Source organism: Oncorhynchus masou, chromosome 12 (assembly GCF_036934945.1).
Source record: "Oncorhynchus masou masou isolate Uvic2021 chromosome 12, UVic_Omas_1.1, whole genome shotgun sequence".
Classification (NCBI taxonomy): domain Eukaryota; kingdom Metazoa; phylum Chordata; class Actinopteri; order Salmoniformes; family Salmonidae; genus Oncorhynchus; species Oncorhynchus masou.
In genome coordinates, this window is record NC_088223.1 from 11,790,434 (window position 1) to 11,817,047 (window position 26,614).

General features: G+C 41.7%; 2 protein-coding genes across 3 annotated transcripts in view; one reads left to right on the forward strand and one right to left on the reverse strand.

Annotated features, from left to right (window-relative positions):
* Nucleotides 1-388: 388 nt before the first annotated feature.
* LOC135549011 (cartilage-associated protein-like) lies at nucleotides 389-7,373 on the reverse strand. The gene is made up of 8 exons (XM_064979082.1): nucleotides 7,299-7,373; nucleotides 4,103-4,133; nucleotides 3,489-3,517; nucleotides 3,150-3,180; nucleotides 2,753-2,881; nucleotides 1,974-2,119; nucleotides 577-657; nucleotides 389-424 (listed from the first exon to the last, which is right to left on the reverse strand). Exons 1-8 carry the CDS (start codon nucleotides 7,371-7,373, stop codon nucleotides 389-391), a joined length of 558 nt encoding a protein of 185 aa, XP_064835154.1.
* Nucleotides 7,374-8,427: 1,054 nt separating this feature from the next.
* Nucleotides 8,428-26,614, forward strand: part of LOC135549549 (peptidyl-prolyl cis-trans isomerase FKBP9-like) — a 34,020-nt gene continuing 15,833 nt past the window's right edge. Inside the window, exons 1-2 of one of the 2 annotated variants that reach the window (XM_064979612.1) lie at nucleotides 8,428-8,942; nucleotides 25,295-25,440. In XM_064979612.1, the coding sequence (XP_064835684.1) occupies nucleotides 8,734-8,942; nucleotides 25,295-25,440 (355 nt within the window). In that variant the 5' untranslated portion in view covers nucleotides 8,428-8,733. The remainder of the gene's footprint in view (nucleotides 8,943-25,294; nucleotides 25,441-26,614) is intronic. The other variant, XM_064979611.1, reaches the window with a different exon arrangement.

The following is a 26,614-nucleotide window of genomic DNA, read 5'->3' on the forward strand; positions in this document are numbered from 1 at the left end:
GTGCAGGCTTCTGCTCCAGTCCTGGAGAACTACTGGGTGTGCAGGCTTCTGTTCCAGTCCTGCTCTAACACAACTGATTCAGCTCATCAAAAGTACTGACGAACAGCTCATTAGCTTAACTATGTGTGTTACAGTTTGACTGGAGCAAAATCACACAGTAGGGTAGCTTTACAGGAGGAGGGCTGGCCACGCCTGACCTAGACTAGTCATGCTGCCATCTCTTGTTATTAGACATGTCTGTGTTGTTTTGAGTGAGAAGCGCCACCCTGTGGTGAGGTCTAATACAGCAGCCTGGTAAACACATTGTACCGTTGGACACAGGTCATGTGATCTGAAAGGAATCTGGGGTTTCTCCCTAGTTTACAGAAATATTACATAGAGAGCCCTGCTAAGATCCAAGACACTCTTGTGGACAGATGTCGTGCTAAGAACCAAGACACACTTGTGGACAGATGCCCTGCTAAGAACCAAGACACTCTTGTGGACAGATGTCGTGCTAAGAACCAACAGCAGTGATAGTAGCGACACAAATGGAGACACACACTCTCTCTCTCTCTCAAACAGACACACACACACCTCATCACTCGCTAGGCGTTGTCTGGAGAACTCCAGCATCTGTAGCTGCATGGTGGTCTGGTTGAAGAACCGTACCGCATCCTAAAATACACACATACGTCAAATCAATATCGACAAGCAAAGTGAAGTACTCTGTCAATAGTTTAAAAAACAACCAATGACGTGAGTCAAATGACCTGCAATCGGAGATAGTGGACGTGTGTGTGTGTGTGTGTGTGTGCACCTGTGCTGAAATGTGTTTATGATATAAAATCAAATTGTATTAATCACATGCGTCAAATACCACAATTGCAGACCGTACCGTGAAATGCTGAATACAACAGGTGTAGACCGTACCGTGAAATGCTGAATACAACAGGTGTAGACCTTACAGTGAAATGCTGAATACAACAGGTGTAGACCTTACAGTGAAATGCTGAATACAACAGGTGTAGACCTTACAGTGAAATGCTGAATACAACAGGTGTAGACCTTACAGTGAAATGCTGAATACAACAGGTGTAGACCTTACAGTGAAATGCTGAATACAACAGGTGTAGTAGACCTTACAGTGAAATGCTGAATACAACAGGTGTAGACCTTACAGTGAAATGCTGAATACAACAGGTGTAGTAGACCTTACAGTGAAATGCTTAATACAACAGGTGTAGACCTTACAGTGAAATGCTGAATACAACAGGTGTAGACCGTACCGTGAAATGCTGAATACAACAGGTGTAGACCGTACCGTGAAATGCTGAATACAACAGTTGTAGACCTAACAGTGAAATGCTGAATACAACAGGTGTAGACCTTACAGTGAAATGCTGAATACAACAGGTGTAGACCTTACAGTGAAATGCTGAATACAACAGGTGTAGACCTTACAGTGAAATGCTGAATACAACAGGTGTAGTAGACCTCACAGTGAAATGCTGAATACAACAGGTGTAGACCGTACAGTGAAATGCTGAATACAACAGGTGTAGACTTTACAGTGAAATGCTGAATACAACAGGTGTAGACCGTACAGTGAAATGCTGAATACAACAGGTGTAGACCGTACAGTGAAATGCTGAATACAACAGGTGTAGACCGTACCGTGAAATGCTAACTTACAAGCCCTTAACCAACAATGTGGTAGAAGAAAAATAATTTATACTAAATAATCTAAAGTAATTTTTTTAATTAAAAGTAACACAATAACTATATTTACCAGGTAGACTAAAATAAAAAGTAATAATAAAAAGTAACACAATAAGAGTAACAATAATAGCAGTCTTATGGCTTTGGGGGTTAGAAGCTGTTAAGGAGCCTTCTGGACCTAGACTTGGTACTCTGGTACTGCTTGCCGTGTGGTAGCAGAGAGAACAGTCTATATCTAGGGTGACTGGAGTGTGTGTTTGTATGTGTCTTACCGATCTAGGTAGGAAGTCTTCGTCACCGAGTTCGTACTTGTCTCTGTGGTACTGGTTATAAACCACGTTGTTCTTCATCACCTCGTCACTGGGGTCAAACAACATGCAGCTGGCTACACACGGCACTGCGTTCCTCAGGTCATTCACTGGGGAGGCAAGAGCAGGTCCTCAGGTCATTCACTGGGGAGGCAAGAGCAGGTCCTCAGGTCATTCACTGGGGAGGCAAGAGCAGGTCCTCAGGTCATTCACTGGGGAGGCAAGAGCAGGTCCTCAGGTCATTCACTGGGGAGGCAAGAGCAGGTCCTCAGGTCATTCACTGGGGAGGCAAGAGCAGGTCCTCAGGTCATTCACTGGGGAGGCAAGAGCAGGTCCTCAGGTCATTCAATGGGGAGGCAAGAGCAGGTCCTCAGGTCATTCACTGGGGAGGCAAGAGCAGGTCCTCAGGTCATTCACTGGGGAGGCAAGAGCAGGTCCTCAGGTCATTCACTGGGGAGGCAAGAGCAGGTCCTCAGGTCATTCAATGGGGAGGCAAGAGCAGGTCCTCAGGTCATTCACTGGGGAGGCAAGAGCAGGTCCTCAGGTCATTCACTGGGGAGGTTTCACTTAGGTTTAGGTTTCGGTTAGAATTAGGGTTAGAATTAGGGTTAGCAAAACAAGCGTGTGTGTCTGCATTTGGGTAATAATGTTTAAAATAAAAATGTAGTTACATTGTGCAGTGTCATACTGATACCACAGTAACACCAGTTGTATTTGTAACCATAAAGTAATAGGACCGTCACGTTTGTAGTGGGTGAACTGTAGGTAGTGGTACATGGACGCTACAAACTTCTCCACGATGAATCCTCCAACCACAGGAGTCCGTTCTGCCTTACACCTCACTTTCCTCTCCAACGTGTGTGTGTGTGTGTGTGTGTGTGTGTGTGTGTGTGTGTGTGTGTGTGAGAGAGACTCAAAAGCTTTGGTTGATATTTGGACAGATAAGTTCACCTATGTTGTTGCAGGGATAAAAGAGGGACATGTTGTTGGAGGGATTTCTTAACAGACAGACTCACCTGAGATGGAGGGGTAGAAAGACAGACTCACCTGAGATGGAGGGGTAGAAAGACAGACTCACCTGAGATGGAGGGGTGGAAAGACAGACTCACCTGAGATGGAGGGGTAGAAAGACAGACTCACCTGAGATGGAGGGGTAGAAAGACAGACTCACCTGAGATGGAGGGGTGGAAAGACACTCACATGAGATGGAGGGGTAGAAAGACAGACTCACCTGAGATGGAGGGGTAGAAAGACAGACTCACCTGAGATGGAGGGGTGGAAAGACAGACTCACCTGAGATGGAGGGGTAGAAAGACAGACTCACCTGAGATGGAGGGGTAGAAGGACAGACTCACCTGAGATGGAGGGGTGGAAAGACAGACTCACCTGAGATGGAGGGGTAGAAAGACAGACTCAACTGAGATGGAGGGGTAGAAAGACAGACTCACCTGAGATGGAGGGGTGGAAAGACAGACTCACCTGAGATGGAGGGGTGGAAAGACACTCACCTGAGATGGAGGGGTGGAAAGACACTCACCTGAGATGGAGGGGTAGAAAGACAGACTCACCTGAGATGGAGGGGTAGAAAGACAGACTCACCTGAGATGGAGGGGTAGAAGGACAGACTCACCTGAGATGGAGGGGTGGAAAGACAGACTCACCTGAGATGGAGGGGTAGAAAGACAGACTCAACTGAGATGGAGGGGTAGAAAGACAGACTCACCTGAGATGGAGGGGTGGAAAGACAGACTCACCTGAGATGGAGGGGTGGAAAGACAGACTCACCTGAGATGGAGGGGTGGAAAGACACTCACCTGAGATGGAGGGGTAGAAAGACAGACTCACCTGAGATGGAGGGGTAGAAAGACAGACTCACCTGAGATGGAGGGGTAGAAAGACAGACTCAACTGAGATGGAGGGGTAGAAAGACAGACTCACCTGAGATGGAGGGGTGGAAAGACAGACTCACCTGAGATGGAGGGGTGGAAAGACAGACTCACCTGAGAGGGAGGGGTGGAAAGACAGACTCACCTGAGATGGAGGGGTGGAAAGACAGACTCACCTGAGATGGAGGGGTAGAAAGACAGACTCACCTGAGATGGAGGGGTGGAAAGACAGACTCACCTGAGATGGAGGGGTACCAGAACACAGAACACATAACACAGAGAACCAGAACATAGAGCACAAGAATACAGAGCACCAGAGCACCAGAACACAGCTTGTATTCGTGCAGCCCTGCAGAACTCCCAAAATCAACATTTTACCTATTATTATATCATTATAAAGCAGCTTTCCCCTAACCCCATCTAACCCATGGAGATCATTATAAAGCAGCTTTCCCCTAACCCCATCTAACCCATGGAGATCATTATAAAGCAGCTTACCCCTAACCCCATCTAACCCATGGAGATCATTATAAAGCAGCTTACCCCTAACCCCAAGTAACCCATGGAGATCATTATAAAGCAGCTTACCCCTAAACCCATCTAACCCATGGAGATCATTATAAAGCAGCTTACCCTTAACCCCATCTAACCCATGGAGATCATTATAAAGCAGCTTACCCCTAACCCCATCTAACCCATGGAGATCATTATAAAGCAGCTTTCCCCTAACCCCATCTAACCCATGGAGATCATTATAAAGCAGCTTTCCCCTAACCCCAAGTAACCCATGGAGATCATTATAAAGCAGCTTACCCCTAAACCCATCTAACCCATGGAGATCATTATAAAGCAGCTTACCCTTAACCCCATCTAACCCATGGAGATCATTATAAAGCAGCTTACCCCTAACCCCATCTAAACCATGGAGATCATTATAAAGCAGCTTACCCCTAACCCCATCTAACCCATGGAGATCATTATAAAGCAGCTTTCCCCTAACCCCATCTAACCCATGGAGATCATTATAAAGCAGCTTACCCCTAACCCCATCTAACCCATAGAGATCATTATAAAGCAGCTTACCCCTAACCCATGGAGATCATTATAAAGCAGCTTTCCCCTAACCCCATCTAACCCATGGAGATCATTATAAAGCAGCTTACCCCTAACCCCATCTAACCCATGGAGATCATTATAAAGCAGCTTTCCCCTAACCCCATCTAACCCATGGAGATCATTATAAAGCAGCTTACCCCTAACCCCATCTAACCCATGGAGATCATTATAAAGCAGCTTATCCCTAACCCCATCTAACCCATGGAGATCATTATAAAGCAGCTTTCCCCTAACCCCATCTAACCCATGGAGATCATTATAAAGCAGCTTTCCCCTAACCCCATCTAACCCATGGAGATCATTATAAAGCAGCTTACCCCTAACCCATGGAGATCATTATAAAGCAGCTTACCCCTAACCCCATCTAACCCATGGAGATCATTATAAAGCAGCTTACCCCTAACCCCATCTAACCCATGGAGATCATTATAAAGCAGCTTTCCCCTAACCCCATCTAACCCATGGAGATCATTATAAAGCAGCTTACCCCTAACCCCATCTAACCCATGGAGATCATTATAAAGCAGCTTTCCCCTAACCCCATCTAACCCATGGAGATCATTATAAAGCAGCTTACCCCTAACCCCATCTAACCCATGGAGATCATTATAAAGCAGCTTATCCCTAACCCCATCTAACCCATGGAGATCATTATAAAGCAGCTTTCCCCTAACCCCATCTAACCCATGGAGATCATTATAAAGCAGCTTTCCCCTAACCCCAACTAACCCATGGAGATCATTATAAAGCAGCTTACCCCTAACCCCATCTAACCCATGGAGATCATTATAAAGCAGCTTACCCCTAACCCCATCTAACCCATGGAGATCATTATAAAGCAGCTTATCCCTAACCCCATCTAACCCATGGAGATCATTATAAAGCAGCTTTCCCCTAACCCCATCTAACCCATGGAGATCATTATAAAGCAGCTTACCCCTAACCCCATCTAACCCATGGAGATCATTATAAAGCAGCTTTCCCCTAACCCCATCTAACCCATGGAGATCATTATAAAGCAGCTTACCCCTAACCCCATCTAACCCATGGAGATCATTATAAAGCAGCTTTCCCCTAACCCCATCTAACCCATGGAGATCATTATAAAGCAGCTTACCCCTAACCCCATCTCGGTTTGTTCTCAAGGCCCGTTGAGAACAAGTTCTCATTTACAATTGCGACCTGCCAAGATAAAGCAAAGCAGTGCGACACAAACAACAACACAGTTACACATGGAATAAACCAACGTACAGTCAATAACACAATATCATGCTTTATTTTTTAATTTTTTTTAAATATACAGTGTGTGCAAATTAGCTTCAGAAGGTAAGGCCATAAATAGGCCATAGTAGCAAAGTAATTACAATTTAGCAAATTAACACTGGAGTGATAGATGTGCAGATGATGATGTGCAGGTAGAAATACTGCTGTGCAAAAGAGCAGAAAAGTAAATACAAAAACAATATGGGGATGAGGTAGGTAGGTAGTTGGATGGGCTATTTACAGATGGGCTGTGTACAGCTGCAGTGATCGGTTAGCTGCTCAGATAGCTGATGTTTAAAGAGAGTTGGCTTTGGGGATGACCAGTGAGATATACCTGCTGGAGCGCGTGCTACGGGTGGGTGTTGTTATTGTTACCAGTGAGTTGAGATAAGGCGGAGCTTTACCTAGCAAAGACTTATAGATGACCTGGAGCCAGTGGGTCTGGCGATGAATATGAAGTGAGGTCCCTGGCCACATCTGCAGTCCTCATGCCTCCTTGCAGCATGCCTAAGGCACGTTCACGCAGATGAGCAGAGACTCTGGGCATCTTTCTTTTGGTATTTCAGTAGAAAGGCCTCTTTAGTGTCCTAAGTTTTCATAACTGTGACCTTAATTGCCTACCGTCTGTAAACTGTTAGGGTCTTAAGGATGTTCATTAATTGTTTATGGTTCATTGAACAAGCATGGGAAACAGTTTTTAAACCCTTTACAATGAAGATCTGTGAAGTTATTTGGATTTTTAAGATGTATCTTTGAAAGACAGTGTCCTGGAGAAGGGATGTTTCTTTTTTTGCTGGGTTTAGAACCTTATTACCCTTTCTGGTTCTATCCAGAACCCCATCTACATGGTTCCAAAAGTAATTGAAAAACACTTCATTTAAAAATATATAAACTACAATTTAAAAACGACTTATATACCAAATGTATTCAGTTCTATTTGTTTTTTAAGAGACAGGCAGCCCTACAGATTGAGATCAGCGCTCCTCTGTTCCATACAGCAGAGAACAGCACTGATTTCATTCACTTTGAAGTAGGCGAACTGCGGGTATTTATAGGGTTGTCGTTTCTCGAACGCTTCCACGGTGTCCCGGCTGGGCATGGTCTGTCTGAAGGCGGGCAGCCGCTATTTACACCGCTTCAGTCACTGCGCCCGCCCTCTTCATAACGTTACCGATCACTCGCAGCTCTGGGAAGTCGGTAAACTTATCCTCGTTCTACAGCTGCACGGAGCTGCAGTTGAATTGGCAGAAGGCCTTGCTGTCCCTGAGCAGTCGGTACAACCGGAGAGACACCTCGAGGTAGTCTACTGTCTCCTGCCATTTCTCTCCGGTGTACTGATCCAGCATAGTATTTATACGCGGAGTCAACCCGCATTAGTTCATGTCGCGGGAAACTCGTAAAGCTGTATTTCTCGTATTAACTGAAAACGCGAATAGAAGAGAGAGTGCTGGAGGTTGCCATATTTAGTTTATGCGTAAAGGTTGGACGGATGGCCAAAATCTACGTCTCTATTATATTCTGCTCTGTGCCTTGCGTGGGACAAGGACCGCCTCTACCCCCACCATTTATCCCGACACTACTCTCCCTCCCCGGACTACTCCGGGCAGGGCTCCGTGCACCTCCCCTAATTACTGCAGTAACACTGGTTGGGGAAAACCACACCACTGCACTAACCCGTAGTTTATTAACCTCTATGTAAATGAGTGTCACAAAGTCACAGATTAAGTGTTTTCCATTATTGCACCAAACCGAATGCCAAATGGCCACACAACGGAATGTGTTTGATTTCACTCAGAGACCATGAGAAGTGGCCAGGTGAATGGTGAGTTTACAACTTTCAATAGGCAACATGAAATTGCTTGTTCGGTTGTGTTCGGTTATATGTTTAGTATAGTGTATGCTACTTTTCTAAAATATAATCTATCACCCACTAATTCGAATTGTCCCTGTAGCCTGCGGCTTTCCCTCTCCCCTGCCACGTCGAGACATTCCAGAGAGCTAAAGGGAGGGGGGGGGGGGGGGCAGAAAAATCCCCTGAAAAATACTTACACACTGGCCCACCACCACACCCCCACCCCGTCATAGCCCAGCATGAAATATCCCCTCAAACTGTATTTGCCTATATAGGCTACATGTGTCAATGTAAACTCTTCTACAGCAATACATTTGTGTCTGGTGGTCTTGTGGGGGTCTTCGGGGGTCTTGCAGTAGTGATGCAGTCTATTTGGTGTGCAGCCCTGACTACTGGGCCCTCCGTTTCCACGTCAACACATCTGCTGTGTGCTACTGCGCCTGCGCCCATTCTAATAAACCAAGAACGGACTGGGATCAAGGGAGGAAGACAGAACAGGAAGAAGATCAGAGGAACCGAAACAACCTGCGAGAGTGAAAAAGAGACCAATAGCAACCGTAAAAGTCACGGTTATCCACCTTAATTTTTGTCGGTAAAGGATAGTGCTATGACAATGAACCAGTGCGTGCACGGGATGATCTATCTGGCGGTTCTGGTGGCGTTTGCCGCCTGTGACGCCCCTCCGGTACCGTTAGATGACATCGTGATTGAGAAAACGTTCGTGCCGGAGCAGTGCGGGCGCGCTGTGAAAGTAGGGGACTATGTCCGTTACCACTATAACGGCATGTTCCCCGATGGAAAGAAGTTTGACTCCAGGTATCGTTTTTTCTTTTCTTTCCCTCTACCTTCCTGCAGTTCCTGCATGCAGTGTGTGGCGTGCACGTCTATAAACTCATGTGCACGTTTTATTACCGGGTCGCCCAAACAGCCACGCAGGCAGAGAGAGAGAGAGAGAGAGAGAGAGCGAGAGATGGAGAGATTGTAATGTTTACTGTTCATTTTTGATTGACTATTTCACATTTGTTTATTATCAATTTCACTTGCTTTGGTAATGTAAACAATGTTTCCCATGCAATTAAAGCCCTTTGCATTGAATTGGGAGAGAGAGAGAGAGAGAGAGAGAGCAGTTCAGTCAGAGAGAGAGAGAGAGAGCAGTTGAGTCAGAGAGAGAGGGAGATGTTCAGAGAGAGAGAGCAGTTCAGTCAGAGAGAGATGTTCAGAGAGAGAGAGAGAGAGAGAGCAGTTCAGTCAGAGAGAGATGTTCAGAGAGAGAGAGAGCAGTTCAGTCAGAGAGAGATGTTCAGAGAGAGACCATGAGAGAGAGATGTTCAGAGAGAGAGAGCAGTTCAGTCAGAGAGAGATGTTCAGAGAGAGAGAGAGAGAGAGAGAGAGCAGTTCAGTCAGAGAGAGATGTTCAGAGAGAGAGAGAGAGAGAGAGAGAGAGCAGTTCAGTCAGAGAGAGATGTTCAGAGAGAGAGAGAGAGAGAGAGAGAGAGCAGTTCAGTCAGAGAGAGATGTTCAGAGAGAGAGAGAGCAGTTCAGTCAGAGAGAGAGATGTTCAGAGAGAGACCATGAGAGAGAGATGTTCAGAGAGAGAGAGCAGTTCAGTCAGAGAGAGATGTTCAGAGAGAGACAGACTCTGCTTCAGTCTCCAAGCCTGAACTGAAGAATAACTGGATTTAACGTATCACAGTTCCTATTATATTATGATAGACCAGCTGCATCTACTGTCTCTATTATATTATGACAGACCAGCTGCATCTACTGTCTCTATTATAATGACAGACCAGCTGCATCTACTGTCTCTATTATAATGACAGACCAGCTGCATCTACTGTCTCTATTATTATGACAGACCAGCTGCATCTACTGTCTCTATTATAATATGACAGACCAGCTGTATCTACTGTCTCTATTATAATATGACAGACCAGCTTCATCTACTGTCTCTATTATAATATGACAGACCAGCTGCATCTACTGTCTCTATTATAATATGACAGACCAGCTAGATCTACTGTCTCTATTATTTTATGACAGACCAGCTGCATCTACTGTCTCTATTATATTATGACAGACCAGCTGCATCTACTGTCTCTATTATATTATGACAGACCAGCTGCATCTACTGTCTCTATTATAATATGACAGACCAGCTGCATCTACTGTCTCTATTATAATATGACAGACCAGCTGCATCTACTGTCTCTATTATATTATGACAGACCAGCTGCATCTACTGTCTCTATTATATTATGACAGACCAGCTGCATCTACTGTCTCTATTATATTATGACAGACCAGCTGCATCTACTGTCTCTACTTTATTATGACAGACCAGCTAGTTCTACTGTCTCTATTATAATATGACAGACCAGCTGCATCTACTGTCTCTATTATAATATGACAGACCAGCTAGATCTACTGTCTCTGTTATAATATGACAGACCAGCTGCATCTACTGTCTCTATTATAATATGACAGACCAGCTAGATCTACTGTCTCTATTATAATATGACAGACCAGCTAGTTCTACTGTCTCTACTTTATTATGACAGACCAGCTGCATCTACTGTCTCTATTATAATATGACAGACCAGCTAGATCTACTGTCTCTACTTTATTATGACAGACCAGCTAGTTCTACTGTCTCTACTTTATTATGACAGACCAGCTGCATCTACTGTCTCTATTATAATATGACAGACCAGCCGCATCTACTGTCTCTATTATAATATGACAGACCAGCTGCATCTATTGTCTCTATTATAATACGACAGACCAGCTGCAACTATTGTCTCTATTATAATATGACAGACCAGCTGCAACTATTGTCTCTATTATAATACGACAGACCAGCTAGATCTATTGTCTCTACTTTATTATGACAGACCAGCTAGATCTACTGTCTCTACTTTATTATGACAGACCAGCTGCATCTACTGTCTCTATTATAATATGACAGACCAGCTAGATCTACTGTCTCTACTTTATTATGACATACCAGCTAGATCTACTGTCTCTATTATATTATGACAGACCAGCTAGATCTACTGTCTCTATTATAATATGACAGACCAGCTGCATCTACTGTCTCTATTATATAATGACAGACCAGCTGCATCTATTGTCTCTATTATAATATGACAGACCAGCTAGATCTACTGTCTCTACTTTATTATGACAGACCAGCTGCATCTACTGTCTCTATTATAATATGACAGACCAGCTGCATCTACTGTCTCTATTATAATATGACAGACCAGCTAGATCTACTGTCTCTATTATAATATGACAGACCAGCTGCATCTACTGTCTCTATTATAATATGACAGACCAGCCACATCTACTGTCTCTATTATAATATGACAGACCAGCTAGATCTACTGTCTCTATTATAATATGACAGACCAGCTGCATCTATTGTCTCTATTATAATACGACAGACCAGCTAGATCTACTGTCTCTACTTTATTATGACAGACCAGCTAGATCTACTGTCTCTACTTTATTATGACAGACCAGCTGCATCTACTGTCTCTATTATAATACGACAGACCAGCTAGATCTACTGTCTCTACTTTATTATGACAGACCAGCTAGATCTACTGTCTCTATTATATTATGACAGACCAGCTAGATCTACTGTCTCTATTATAATATGACAGACCAGCTGCATCTACTGTCTCTATTATATTATGACAGACCAGCTGCATCTACTGTCTCTATTATAATGTGACAGACCAGCTGCATCTACTGTCTCTATTATAATATGACAGACCAGCTGCATCTACTGTCTCTATTATAATATGACAGACCAGCTGCATCTACTGTCTCTATTATAGTATGACAGACCAGCTGCATCTACTGTCTCTATTATATTATGACAGACCAGCTGCATCTACTGTCTCTGTTATAATATGACAGACCAGCTGCATCTACTGTCTCTATTATAATATGACAGACCAGCTGCATCTACTGTCTCTATTATAATATGACAGACCAGCTAGATCTACTGTCTCTATTATAATATGACAGACCAGCTGCATCTACTGTCTCTATTATAATATGACAGACCAGCCGCATCTACTGTCTCTATTATAATATGACAGACCAGCTAGATCTACTGTCTCTATTATAATATGACAGACCAGCTGCATCTACTGTCTCTATTATAATATGACAGACCAGCTAGATCTACTGTCTCTATTATATTATGACAGACCAGCTAGATCTACTGTCTCTATTATAATATGACAGACCAGCTGCATCTACTGTCTCTATTATATTATGACAGACCAGCTGCATCTACTGTCTCTATTATAATATGACAGACCAGCTGCATCTATTGTCTCTATTATAATACGACAGACCAGCTAGATCTATTGTCTCTACTTTATTATGACAGACCAGCTAGATCTACTGTCTCTACTTTATTATGACAGACCAGCTGCATCTACTGTCTCTATTATAATACGACAGACCAGCTAGATCGACTGTCTCTACTTTATTATGACAGACCAGCTAGATCTACTGTCTCTATTATATTATGACAGTCCAGCTAGATCTACTGTCTCTATTATAATATGACAGACCAGCTGCATCTACTGTCTCTATTATATTATGACAGACCAGCTGCATCTATTGTCTCTATTATAATATGACAGACCAGCTAGATCTACTGTCTCTACTTTATTATGACAGACCAGCTGCATCTACTGTCTCTATTATAATATGACAGACCAGCTGCATCTACTGTCTCTATTATAATACGACAGACCAGCTAGATCTACTGTCTCTACTTTATTATGACAGACCAGCTAGATCTACTGTCTCTATTATAATATGACAGACCAGCTGCATCTACTGTCTCTATTATAATATGACAGACCAGCTGCATCTACTGTCTCTATTATAATATGACAGACCAGCTAGATCTACTGTCTCTATTATAATATGACAGACCAGCTGCATCTACTGTCTCTATTATAATATGACAGACCAGCCGCATCTACTGTCTCTATTATAATATGACAGACCAGCTAGATCTACTGTCTCTATTATAATATGACAGACCAGCTGCATCTACTGTCTCTATTATAATATGACAGACCAGCTAGATCTACTGTCTCTATTATATTATGACAGACCAGCTAGATCTACTGTCTCTATTATAATATGACAGACCAGCTGCATCTACTGTCTCTATTATATTATGACAGACCAGCTGCATCTACTGTCTCTATTATAATATGACAGACCAGCTGCATCTATTGTCTCTATTATAATACGACAGACCAGCTAGATCTATTGTCTCTACTTTATTATGACAGACCAGCTAGATCTACTGTCTCTACTTTATTATGACAGACCAGCTGCATCTACTGTCTCTATTATAATACGACAGACCAGCTAGATCGACTGTCTCTACTTTATTATGACAGACCAGCTAGATCTACTGTCTCTATTATATTATGACAGTCCAGCTAGATCTACTGTCTCTATTATAATATGACAGACCAGCTGCATCTACTGTCTCTATTATATTATGACAGACCAGCTGCATCTATTGTCTCTATTATAATATGACAGACCAGCTAGATCTACTGTCTCTACTTTATTATGACAGACCAGCTGCATCTACTGTCTCTATTATAATATGACAGACCAGCTGCATCTACTGTCTCTATTATAATACGACAGACCAGCTAGATCTACTGTCTCTACTTTATTATGACAGACCAGCTAGATCTACTGTCTCTATTATATTATGACAGACCAGCTAGATCTACTGTCTCTATTATAATATGACAGACCAGCTGCATCTACTGTCTCTATTATAATATGACAGACCAGCTGCATCTACTGTCTCTATTATAATATGACAGACCAGCTAGATCTACTGTCTCTATTATAATATGACAGACCAGCTGCATCTACTGTCTCTATTATAATATGACAGACCAGCCGCATCTACTGTCTCTATTATAATATGACAGACCAGCTAGATCTACTGTCTCTATTATAATATGACAGACCAGCTGCATCTACTGTCTCTATTATAATATGACAGACCAGCTAGATCTACTGTCTCTATTATAATATGACAGACCAGCTAGATCTACTGTCTCTATTATAATATGACAGACCAGCTGCATCTACTGTCTCTATTATAATATGACAGACCAGCCGCATCTACTGTCTCTATTATAATATGACAGACCAGCTAGATCTACTGTCTCTATTATAATATGACAGACCAGCTGCATCTATTGTCTCTATTATAATACGACAGACCAGCTAGATCTACTGTCTCTACTTTATTATGACAGACCAGCTAGTTCTACTGTCTCTATTTTATTAAGACAGACCAGCTGCATCTACTGTCTCTATTATAATATGACAGACCAGCTAGATCTACTGTCTCTACTTTATTATGACAGACCAGCTAGATCTACAGTCTCTATTATATTATGACAGACCAGCTGCATCTACTGTCTCTATTATAATATGACAGACCAGCTGCATCTACTGTCTCTATTATAATATGACAGACCAGCTAGATCTACTGTCTCTACTTTATTATGACAGACCAGCTGCATCTACTGTCTCTATTATAATATGACAGACCAGCTGCATCTACTGTCTCTATTATAATATGACAGACCAGCTACATCTACTGTCTCTATTATAATATGACAGACCAGCTGCATCTATTGTCTCTATTATAATACGACAGACCAGCTAGATCTACTGTCTCTACTTTATTATGACAGACCAGCTGCATCTACTGTCTTTATCATCATACGACAGACCAGCTAGATCTACTGTCTCTACTTTATTATGACAGACCAGCTAGATCTACTGTCTCTATTATATTATGACAGACCAGCTAGATCTACTGTCTCTATTATAATATGACAGACCAGCTAGATCTACTGTCTCTATTATAATATGACAGACCAGCTGCATCTACTGTCTCTATTATATTATGACAGACCAGCCGCATCTACTGTCTCTATTATAATATGACAGACAAGCTAGATCTACTGTCTCTATTATAATATGACAGACCAGCTGCATCTATTGTCTCTATTATAATACGACAGACCAGCTGCAACTATTGTCTCTATTATAATATGACAGACCAGCTGCAACTATTGTCTCTATTATAATACGACAGACCAGCTAGATCTATTGTCTCTACTTTATTATGACAGACCAGCTAGATCTACTGTCTCTACTTTATTATGACAGACCAGCTGCATCTACTGTCTCTATTATAATACGACAGACCAGCTAGATCTACTGTCTCTACTTTATTATGACATACCAGCTAGATCTACTGTCTCTATTATATTATGACAGACCAGCTAGATCTACTGTCTCTATTATAATATGACAGACCAGCTGCATCTACTGTCTCTATTATATAATGACAGACCAGCTGCATCTATTGTCTCTATTATAATATGACAGACCAGCTAGATCTACTGTCTCTACTTTATTATGACAGACCAGCTGCATCTACTGTCTCTATTATAATATGACAGACCAGCTGCATCTACTGTCTCTATTATAATATGACAGACCAGCTAGATCTACTGTCTCTATTATAATATGACAGACCAGCTGCATCTACTGTCTCTATTATAATATGACAGACCAGCCGCATCTACTGTCTCTATTATAATATGACAGACCAGCTAGATCTACTGTCTCTATTATAATATGACAGACCAGCTGCATCTATTGTCTCTATTATAATACGACAGACCAGCTAGATCTACTGTCTCTACTTTATTATGACAGACCAGCTAGATCTACTGTCTCTACTTTATTATGACAGACCAGCTGCATCTACTGTCTCTATTATAATACGACAGACCAGCTAGATCTACTGTCTCTACTTTATTATGACAGACCAGCTAGATCTACTGTCTCTATTATATTATGACAGACCAGCTAGATCTACTGTCTCTATTATAATATGACAGACCAGCTGCATCTACTGTCTCTATTATATTATGACAGACCAGCTGCATCTACTGTCTCTATTATAATGTGACAGACCAGCTGCATCTACTGTCTCTATTATAATATGACAGACCAGCTGCATCTACTGTCTCTATTATAATATGACAGACCAGCTGCATCTACTGTCTCTATTATAGTATGACAGACCAGCTGCATCTACTGTCTCTATTATATTATGACAGACCAGCTGCATCTACTGTCTCTGTTATAATATGACAGACCAGCTGCATCTACTGTCTCTATTATAATATGACAGACCAGCTGCATCTACTGTCTCTATTATAATATGACAGACCAGCTAGATCTACTGTCTCTATTATAATATGACAGACCAGCTGCATCTACTGTCTCTATTATAATATGACAGACCAGCCGCATCTACTGTCTCTATTATAATATGACAGACCAGCTAGATCTACTGTCTCTATTATAATATGACAGACCAGCTGCATCTACTGTCTCTATTATAATATGACAGACCAGCTAGATCTACTGTCTCTATTATATTATGACAGACCAGCTAGATCTACTGTCTCTATTATAATATGACAGACCAGCTGCATCTACTGTCTCTATTATATTATGACAGACCAGCTGCATCTACTGTCTCTATTATAATATGACAGACCAGCTGCATCTATTGTCTCTATTATAATACGACAGACCAGCTAGATCTATTGTCTCTACTTTATTATGACAGACCAGCTAGATCTACTGTCTCTACTTTATTATGACAGACCAGCTGCATCTACTGTCTCTATTATAATACGACAGACCAGCTAGATCGACTGTCTCTACTTTATTATGACAGACCAGCTAGATCTACTGTCTCTATTATATTATGACAGACCAGCTAGATCTACTGTCTCTATTATAATATGACAGACCAGCTGCATCTACTGTCTCTATTATATTATGACAGACCAGCTGCATCTATTGTCTCTATTATAATATGACAGACCAGCTAGATCTACTGTCTCTACTTTATTATGACAGACCAGCTGCATCTACTGTCTCTATTATAATATGACAGACCAGCTGCATCTACTGTCTCTATTATAATACGACAGACCAGCTAGATCTACTGTCTCTACTTTATTATGACAGACCAGCTAGATCTACTGTCTCTATTATATTATGACAGACCAGCTAGATCTACTGTCTCTATTATAATATGACAGACCAGCTGCATCTACTGTCTCTATTATATTATGACAGACCAGCTGCATCTACTGTCTCTATTATAATATGACAGACCAGCTGCATCTACTGTCTCTATTATAATATGACAGACCAGCTAGATCTACTGTCTCTATTATAATATGACAGACCAGCTGCATCTACTGTCTCTATTATAATATGACAGACCAGCCGCATCTACTGTCTCTATTATAATATGACAGACCAGCTAGATCTACTGTCTCTATTATAATATGACAGACCAGCTGCATCTACTGTCTCTATTATAATATGACAGACCAGCTAGATCTACTGTCTCTATTATAATATGACAGACCAGCTAGATCTACTGTCTCTATTATAATATGACAGACCAGCTGCATCTACTGTCTCTATTATAATATGACAGACCAGCCGCATCTACTGTCTCTATTATAATATGACAGACCAGCTAGATCTACTGTCTCTATTATAATATGACAGACCAGCTGCATCTATTGTCTCTATTATAATACGACAGACCAGCTAGATCTACTGTCTCTACTTTATTATGACAGACCAGCTAGTTCTACTGTCTCTATTTTATTAAGACAGACCAGCTGCATCTACTGTCTCTATTATAATATGACAGACCAGCTAGATCTACTGTCTCTACTTTATTATGACAGACCAGCTAGATCTACAGTCTCTATTATATTATGACAGACCAGCTGCATCTACTGTCTCTATTATAATATGACAGACCAGCTGCATCTACTGTCTCTATTATAATATGACAGACCAGCTAGATCTACTGTCTCTACTTTATTATGACAGACCAGCTGCATCTACTGTCTCTATTATAATATGACAGACCAGCTGCATCTACTGTCTCTATTATAATATGACAGACCAGCTACATCTACTGTCTCTATTATAATATGACAGACCAGCTGCATCTATTGTCTCTATTATAATACGACAGACCAGCTAGATCTACTGTCTCTACTTTATTATGACAGACCAGCTGCATCTACTGTCTTTATCATCATACGACAGACCAGCTAGATCTACTGTTTCTACTTTATTATGACAGACCAGCTAGATCTACTGTCTCTATTATATTATGACAGACCAGCTAGATCTACTGTCTCTATTATAATATGACAGACCAGCTAGATCTACTGTCTCTATTATATTATGACAGACCAGCTAGATCTACTGTCTCTATTATAATATGACAGACCAGCTGCATCTACTGTCTCTATTATATTATGACAGACCAGCTGCATCTACTGTCTCTATTATAATATGACAGACCAGCTGCATCTACTGTCTCTATTATAATATGACAGACCAGCTAGATCTACTGTCTCTATTATAATATGACAGACCAGCTGCATCTACTGTCTCTATTATAATATGACAGACCAGCCGCATCTACTGTCTCTATTATAATATGACAGACCAGCTAGATCTACTGTCTCTATTATAATATGACAGACCAGCTGCATCTACTGTCTCTATTATAATATGACAGACCAGCCATCTACTGTCTCTATTATAATATGACAGACCAGCTAGATCTACTGTCTCTATTATAATATGACAGACCAGCTGCATCTACTGTCTCTATTATAATATGACAGACCAGCTAGATCTACTGTCTCTATTATAATATGACAGACCAGCTAGATCTACTGTCTCTATTATAATATGACAGACCAGCTGCATCTACTGTCTCTATTATAATATGACAGACCAGCCGCATCTACTGTCTCTATTATAATATGACAGACCAGCTAGATCTACTGTCTCTATTATAATATGACAGACCAGCTGCATCTATTGTCTCTATTATAATACGACAGACCAGCTAGATCTACTGTCTCTACTTTATTATGACAGACCAGCTAGTTCTACTGTCTCTATTTTATTAAGACAGACCAGCTGCATCTACTGTCTCTATTATAATATGACAGACCAGCTAGATCTACTGTCTCTACTTTATTATGACAGACCAGCTAGATCTACAGTCTCTATTATATTATGACAGACCAGCTGCATCTACTGTCTCTATTATAATATGACAGACCAGCTGCATCTACTGTCTCTATTATAATATGACAGACCAGCTAGATCTACTGTCTCTACTTTATTATGACAGACCAGCTGCATCTACTGTCTCTATTATAATATGACAGACCAGCTGCATCTACTGTCTCTATTATAATATGACAGACCAGCTACATCTACTGTCTCTATTATAATATGACAGACCAGCTGCATCTATTGTCTCTATTATAATACGACAGACCAGCTAGATCTACTGTCTCTACTTTATTATGACAGACCAGCTGCATCTACTGTCTTTATCATCATACGACAGACCAGCTAGATCTACTGTTTCTACTTTATTATGACAGACCAGCTAGATCTACTGTCTCTATTATATTATGACAGACCAGCTAGATCTACTGTCTCTATTATAATATGACAGACCAGCTAGATCTACTGTCTCTATTATAATATGACAGACCAGCTGCATCTACTGTCTCTATTATATTATGACAGACCAGCTGCATCTACTGTCTCTATTATAATATGACAGACCAGCTGCATCTACTGTCTCTATTATAATGTGACAGACCAGCTGCATCTACTGTCTCTATTATAATATGACAGACCAGCTGCATCTACTGTCTCTATTATAATATGACAGACCAGCTGCATCTACTGTCTCTATTATAATATGACAGACCAGCTGCATCTACTGTCTCTATTATATTATGACAGACCAGCTGCATCTACTGTCTCTATTATATTATGACAGACCAGCTGCATCTACTGTCTCTATTATAATATGACAGACCAGCTGCATCTACTGTCTCTATTATAATATGACAGACCAGCTGCATCTACTGTCTCTATTATAATATGACAGACCAGCTAGATCTACTGTCTCTATTATAATATGACAGACCAGCTAGATCTACTGTCTCTATTATATTATGACAGACCAGCTGCATCTACTGTCTCTATTATAATATGACAGACCAGCTGCATCTATTGTCTCTATTATAATACGACAGACCAGCTAGATCTATTGTCTCTACTTTATTATGACAGACCAGCTAGATCTACTGTCTCTACTTTATTATGACAGACCAGCTGCATCTACTGTCTCTATTATAATACGACAGACCAGCTAGATCGACTGTCTCTACTTTATTATGACAGACCAGCTAGATCTACTGTCTCTATTATATTATGACAGACCAGCTAGATCTACTGTCTCTATTATAATATGACAGACCAGCTGCATCTACTGTCTCTATTATATTATGACAGACCAGCTGCATCTATTGTCTCTATTATAATATGACAGACCAGCTAGATCTACTGTCTCTACTTTATTATGACAGACCAGCTGCATCTACTGTCTCTATTATAATATGACAGACCAGCTGCATCTACTGTCTCTATTATAATACGACAGACCAGCTAGATCTACTGTCTCTACTTTATTATGACAGACCAGCTAGATCTACTGTCTCTATTATATTATGACAGACCAGCTAGATCTACTGTCTCTATTATAATATGACAGACCAGCTGCATCTACTGTCTCTATTATATTATGACAGACCAGCTGCATCTACTGTCTCTATTATAATATGACAGACCAGCTGCATCTACTGTCTCTATTATAATATGACAGACCAGCTAGATCTACTGTCTCTATTATAATATGACAGACCAGCTGCATCTACTGTCTCTATTATAATATGACAGACCAGCCGCATCTACTGTCTCTATTATAATATGACAGACCAGCTAGATCTACTGTCTCTATTATAATATGACAGACCAGCTGCATCTACTGTCTCTATTATAATATGACAGACCAGCTAGATCTACTGTCTCTATTATAATATGACAGACCAGCTAGATCTACTGTCTCTATTATAATATGACAGACCAGCTGCATCTACTGTCTCTATTATAATATGACAGACCAGCCGCATCTACTGTCTCTATTATAATATGACAGACCAGCTAGATCTACTGTCTCTATTATAATATGACAGACCAGCTGCATCTATTGTCTCTATTATAATACGACAGACCAGCTAGATCTACTGTCTCTACTTTATTATGACAGACCAGCTAGTTCTACTGTCTCTATTTTATTAAGACAGACCAGCTGCATCTACTGTCTCTATTATAATATGACAGACCAGCTAGATCTACTGTCTCTACTTTATTATGACAGACCAGCTAGATCTACAGTCTCTATTATATTATGACAGACCAGCTGCATCTACTGTCTCTATTATAATATGACAGACCAGCTGCATCTACTGTCTCTATTATAATATGACAGACCAGCTAGATCTACTGTCTCTACTTTATTATGACAGACCAGCTGCATCTACTGTCTCTATTATAATATGACAGACCAGCTGCATCTACTGTCTCTATTATAATATGACAGACCAGCTACATCTACTGTCTCTATTATAATATGACAGACCAGCTGCATCTATTGTCTCTATTATAATACGACAGACCAGCTAGATCTACTGTCTCTACTTTATTATGACAGACCAGCTGCATCTACTGTCTTTATCATCATACGACAGACCAGCTAGATCTACTGTTTCTACTTTATTATGACAGACCAGCTAGATCTACTGTCTCTATTATATTATGACAGACCAGCTAGATCTACTGTCTCTATTATAATATGACAGACCAGCTAGATCTACTGTCTCTATTATAATATGACAGACCAGCTGCATCTACTGTCTCTATTATATTATGACAGACCAGCTGCATCTACTGTCTCTATTATAATATGACAGACCAGCTGCATCTACTGTCTCTATTATAATGTGACAGACCAGCTGCATCTACTGTCTCTATTATAATATGACAGACCAGCTGCATCTACTGTCTCTATTATAATATGACAGACCAGCTGCATCTACTGTCTCTATTATAATATGACAGACCAGCTGCATCTACTGTCTCTATTATATTATGACAGACCAGCTGCATCTACTGTCTCTATTATATTATGACAGACCAGCTGCATCTACTGTCTCTATTATAATATGACAGACCAGCTGCATCTACTGTCTCTATTATAATATGACAGACCAGCTGCATCTACTGTCTCTATTATAATATGACAGACCAGCTAGATCTACTGTCTCTATTATAATATGACAGACCAGCTAGATCTACTGTCTCTATTATAATATGACAGACCAGCTGCATCTACTGTCTCTATTATAATATGACAGACCAGCTAGATCTACTGTCTCTATTATAATATGACAGACCAGCTAGATCTACTGTCTCTATTATAATATGACAGACCAGCTGCATCTACTGTCTCTATTATAATATGACAGACCAGCTGCATCTACTGTCTCTATTATAATATGACAGACCAGCTAGATCTACTGTCTCTATTATATTATGACAGACCAGCTGCATCTACTGTCTCTATTATAATATGACAGACCAGCTAGATCTACTGTCTCTATTATAATATGACAGACCAGCTGCATCTACTGTCTCTATTATAATATGACAGACCAGCTGCATCTACTGTCTCTACTTTATTATGACAGACCAGCTGCATCTACTGTCTCTACTTTATTATGTGAGTGTAGGCCATGAACACACAGGTATAACCTCCAGGTGTGTGAGTGTAGGTCATGAACACACAGGTATAACCTCCAGGTGTGTGAGTGTAGGCCATGAACACACAGGTATAACCTCCAGGTGTGTGAGTGTAGGTCATGAACACACAGGTATAACCTCCAGGTGTGTGAGTGTAGGCCATGAACACACAGGTATAACCTCCAGGTGTGTGAGTGTAGGCCATGAACACACAGGTATAACCTCCAGGTGTGTGAGTGTAGGTCATGAACACACAGGTATAACCTCCAGGTGTGTGAGTGTAGGTCATGAACACACAGGTAGGTATAACCTCCAGGTGTGTGAGTGTAGGTCATGAACACACAGGTAGGTATAACCTCCAGGTGTGTGAGTGTAGGTCATGAACACACAGGTATAACCTCCAGGTGTGTGAGTGTAAGTCATGAACACACAGGTATAACCTCCAGGTGTGTGAGTGTAGGCCATGAACACACAGGTATAACCTCCAGGTGTGTGAGTGTTAGGTCATGAACACACAGGTATAACCTCCAGGTGTGTGAGTGTAGGTCATGAACACACAGGTATAACCTCCAGGTGTGTGAGTGTAGGTCATGAACACACAGGTATAACCTCCAGGTGTGTGAGTGTAGGTCTTGAACACACAGGTATAACCTCCAGGTGTGTGAGTGTAGGCCATGAACACACAGGTATAACCTCCAGGTGTGTGAGTGTAGGCCATGAACACACAGGTATAACCTCCAGGTGTGTGAGTGTAGGCCATGAACACACAGGTATAACCTCCAGGTGTGTGAGTGTAGGTCATGAACACACAGGTAGGTTTAACCTCCAGGTGTGTGAGTGTAGGTCATGCCAGGCCAGCAAACTGATCAGGTTAAACATTTCATTAATAGGCCATTTAGTCATTCATGTAAACTGTTGGGCTGAAGTAGACCAGTAGGTTTCAGCATCGATGTGCACTGAGATGTGGTTGGCCGGTGTAGTAGTTCAGACCTGGTGACGAATTATTCAGTCTCACCACAGCCAAGCAATGACGGCTGACTGGACAGAGAGCTACATATGACTGACTGACTGACTGGCTGACTGACTGGCTGACTGACTGGACAGAGAGCTACATCTGACTGACTGACTGACTGGCTGACTGACTGGCTGACTGACTGGACAGAGAGCTACATCTGACTGACTGACTGACTGGCTGACTGACTGACTGACTGACTGACTGGCTGACTGGCTGACTGACTGGCTGACTGGCTGACTGACTGGACAGAGAGCTACATCTGACTCACTGACTGACTGGCTGACTGACTGACTGGCTGACTGACTGGCTGACTGACTTGACAGAGATCTACATATGACTGGCTGACTGACTGGCTGACTGACTGGACAGAGAGCTACATATGACTGACTGGCTGACTGACTGGCTGACTGACTGGCTGACTGACTGGACAGAGAGCTACATCTGACTGACTGACTGACTGACTGACTGGCTGGCTGACTGACTGGCTGACTGACTGGCTGACTGACTGGACAGAGAGCTACATATGACTGGCTGACTGACTGGCTGACTGACTGGACAGAGAGCTACATCTGACTGGCTGGCTGACTGACTGGCTGACTGGCTGGCTGACTGACTGGACAGAGAGCTACATCTGACTGGCTGACTGGCTGGCTGACTGACTGACTGGCTGACTGACTGACTGGACAGAGAGCTACATATGACTGGCTGACTGACTGGCTGACTGACTGGACAGAGAGCTACATCTGACTGGCTGACTGACTGGCTGACTGACTGACTGGCTGACTGACTGGCTGACTGACTGGACAGAGAGCTACATCTGACTGGCTGACTGGCTGACTGACTGACTGACTGACTGACTGGCTGACTGACTGGCTGACTGACTGGACAGAGAGCTACATATGACTGGCTGACTGACTGGCTGACTGACTGGACAGAGAGCTACATCTGACTGGCTGACTGACTGACTGGCTGACTGGCTGACTGACTGGCTGACTGGCTGACTGACTGACTGACTGACTGACTGGCTGACTGGACAGAGAGCTACACCTGACTGGCTGACTGACTGACTGACTGACTGACTGGCTGACTGGCTGACTGACTGGCTGACTGACTGGACAGAGAGCTACACCTGACTGGCTGACTGACTGACTGAGAAAATTAGTGTTTTCCTTGTTTCTTCTCTTTCTGTCTTTTTTGCTTGAGATTTTGGCAGCTCCCATAACGTTGTGTGTGTGCGTGTGTGTGTGTGTGTGCGTTGCAGCTATGACCGCGGTAGCACCTACAATGTTTATGTGGGTAAGAAGAAGCTGATTGAAGGGATGGACAGAGCTCTGGTAGGGATGTGTGTCAACGAGAGACGCCTGGTCACCATCCCCCCACAACTGGCCTATGGGAAGGAAGGATACGGTAAGCTCATAACATAACGTATGACATTACTTAGAACATAGTTTACAAAACCCAATGGGACTTATTCAACTTTATACGTGAAGTTTGGGAGAAAATAGATCTCAGCTCTTCTCCTCTGATCAATCAACATCTACATGTACTCAACTGATGATCTGTCACTTATTTATTTACATTTGATTTAACCTTTATTTAACTAAGGCAAAGTCAGTTAGGAACAAATTCATATTTACAATGACGGCCTAGGAACAGTGGGTTAACTGCCTTGTTCAGGGATGCAGAACGACAGGTACCTTGTCAGCTCAGGGATTCGATCCAGTAACCTTTCTACGCTCTAACCACTAGGCTACCTGCCGCACCTGTAATCTGTGTGTTTAGCTTCCAACATTGTGAAATCATAGCTTTTAACGTGGTTATAACATACTTACGGTAGGCCTATAACATGGTTATAACATAGTTTATGGTAGGCCGCACCTGTAATCTGTGTGTTTAGCTTCCAACATTGTGAAATCATAGCTTTTAACGTGGTTATAACATACTTACGGTAGGCCTATAACATGGTTATAACATAGTTTATGGTAGGCCACACCTGTAATCTGTGTGTTTAGCTTCCAACATTGTGAAATCATAGCTTTTAACGTGGTTATAACATACTTACGGTAGGCCTATAACATGGTTATAACATAGCTTATGGTAGGCCTATAACATGGTTATAACATAGCTTACGGTAGGTCTATAACATAGCTTACGGTAGGTCTATAACATAGCTTACGGTAGGTCTATAACATAGCTTACGGTAGGACTATAACATAGCTTACGGTAGGACTATAACATAGCTTACGGTAGGACTATAACATAGCTTACGGTAGGACTATAACATAGCTTACGGTAGGACTATAACATAGCTTACGGTAGGACTATAACATAGCTTACGGTAGGACTATAACATGGTTATAACAGCTTACGGTAGGCCTATAACATGGTTATAACAGCTTACGGTAGGCCCATAACATGGTTATAACATAGCTTATGGTAGGCCTATAACATGGTTATAACATAGCTTACGGTAGGACTATAACATAGCTTACGGTAGGACTATAACATAGCTTACGGTAGGACTATAACATAGCTTACGGTGGGACTATAACATAGCTTACGGTGGGACTATAACATAGCT

What these genes read in the sequence shown, in the direction of transcription:
- LOC135549011 (XM_064979082.1), bottom strand. Translation starts at nt 7,373, where the DNA reads ATGCCCAGCCGGGACACCGTGGAAGCGTTCGAGAAACGACAACCCTAT. An exon ending in TTTCCACCCCTCCATCTCAG is followed by an intron (nt 3,518 to 4,102) that starts GTGAGTCTGTCT and finishes CCTCCATCTCAG; the next exon opens with GTGAGTGTCTTTCCACCCCT. An exon ending in TTTCCACCCCTCCATCTCAG is followed by an intron (nt 3,181 to 3,488) that starts GTGAGTCTGTCT and finishes CCTCCATCTCAG; the next exon opens with GTGAGTCTGTCTTTCTACCC.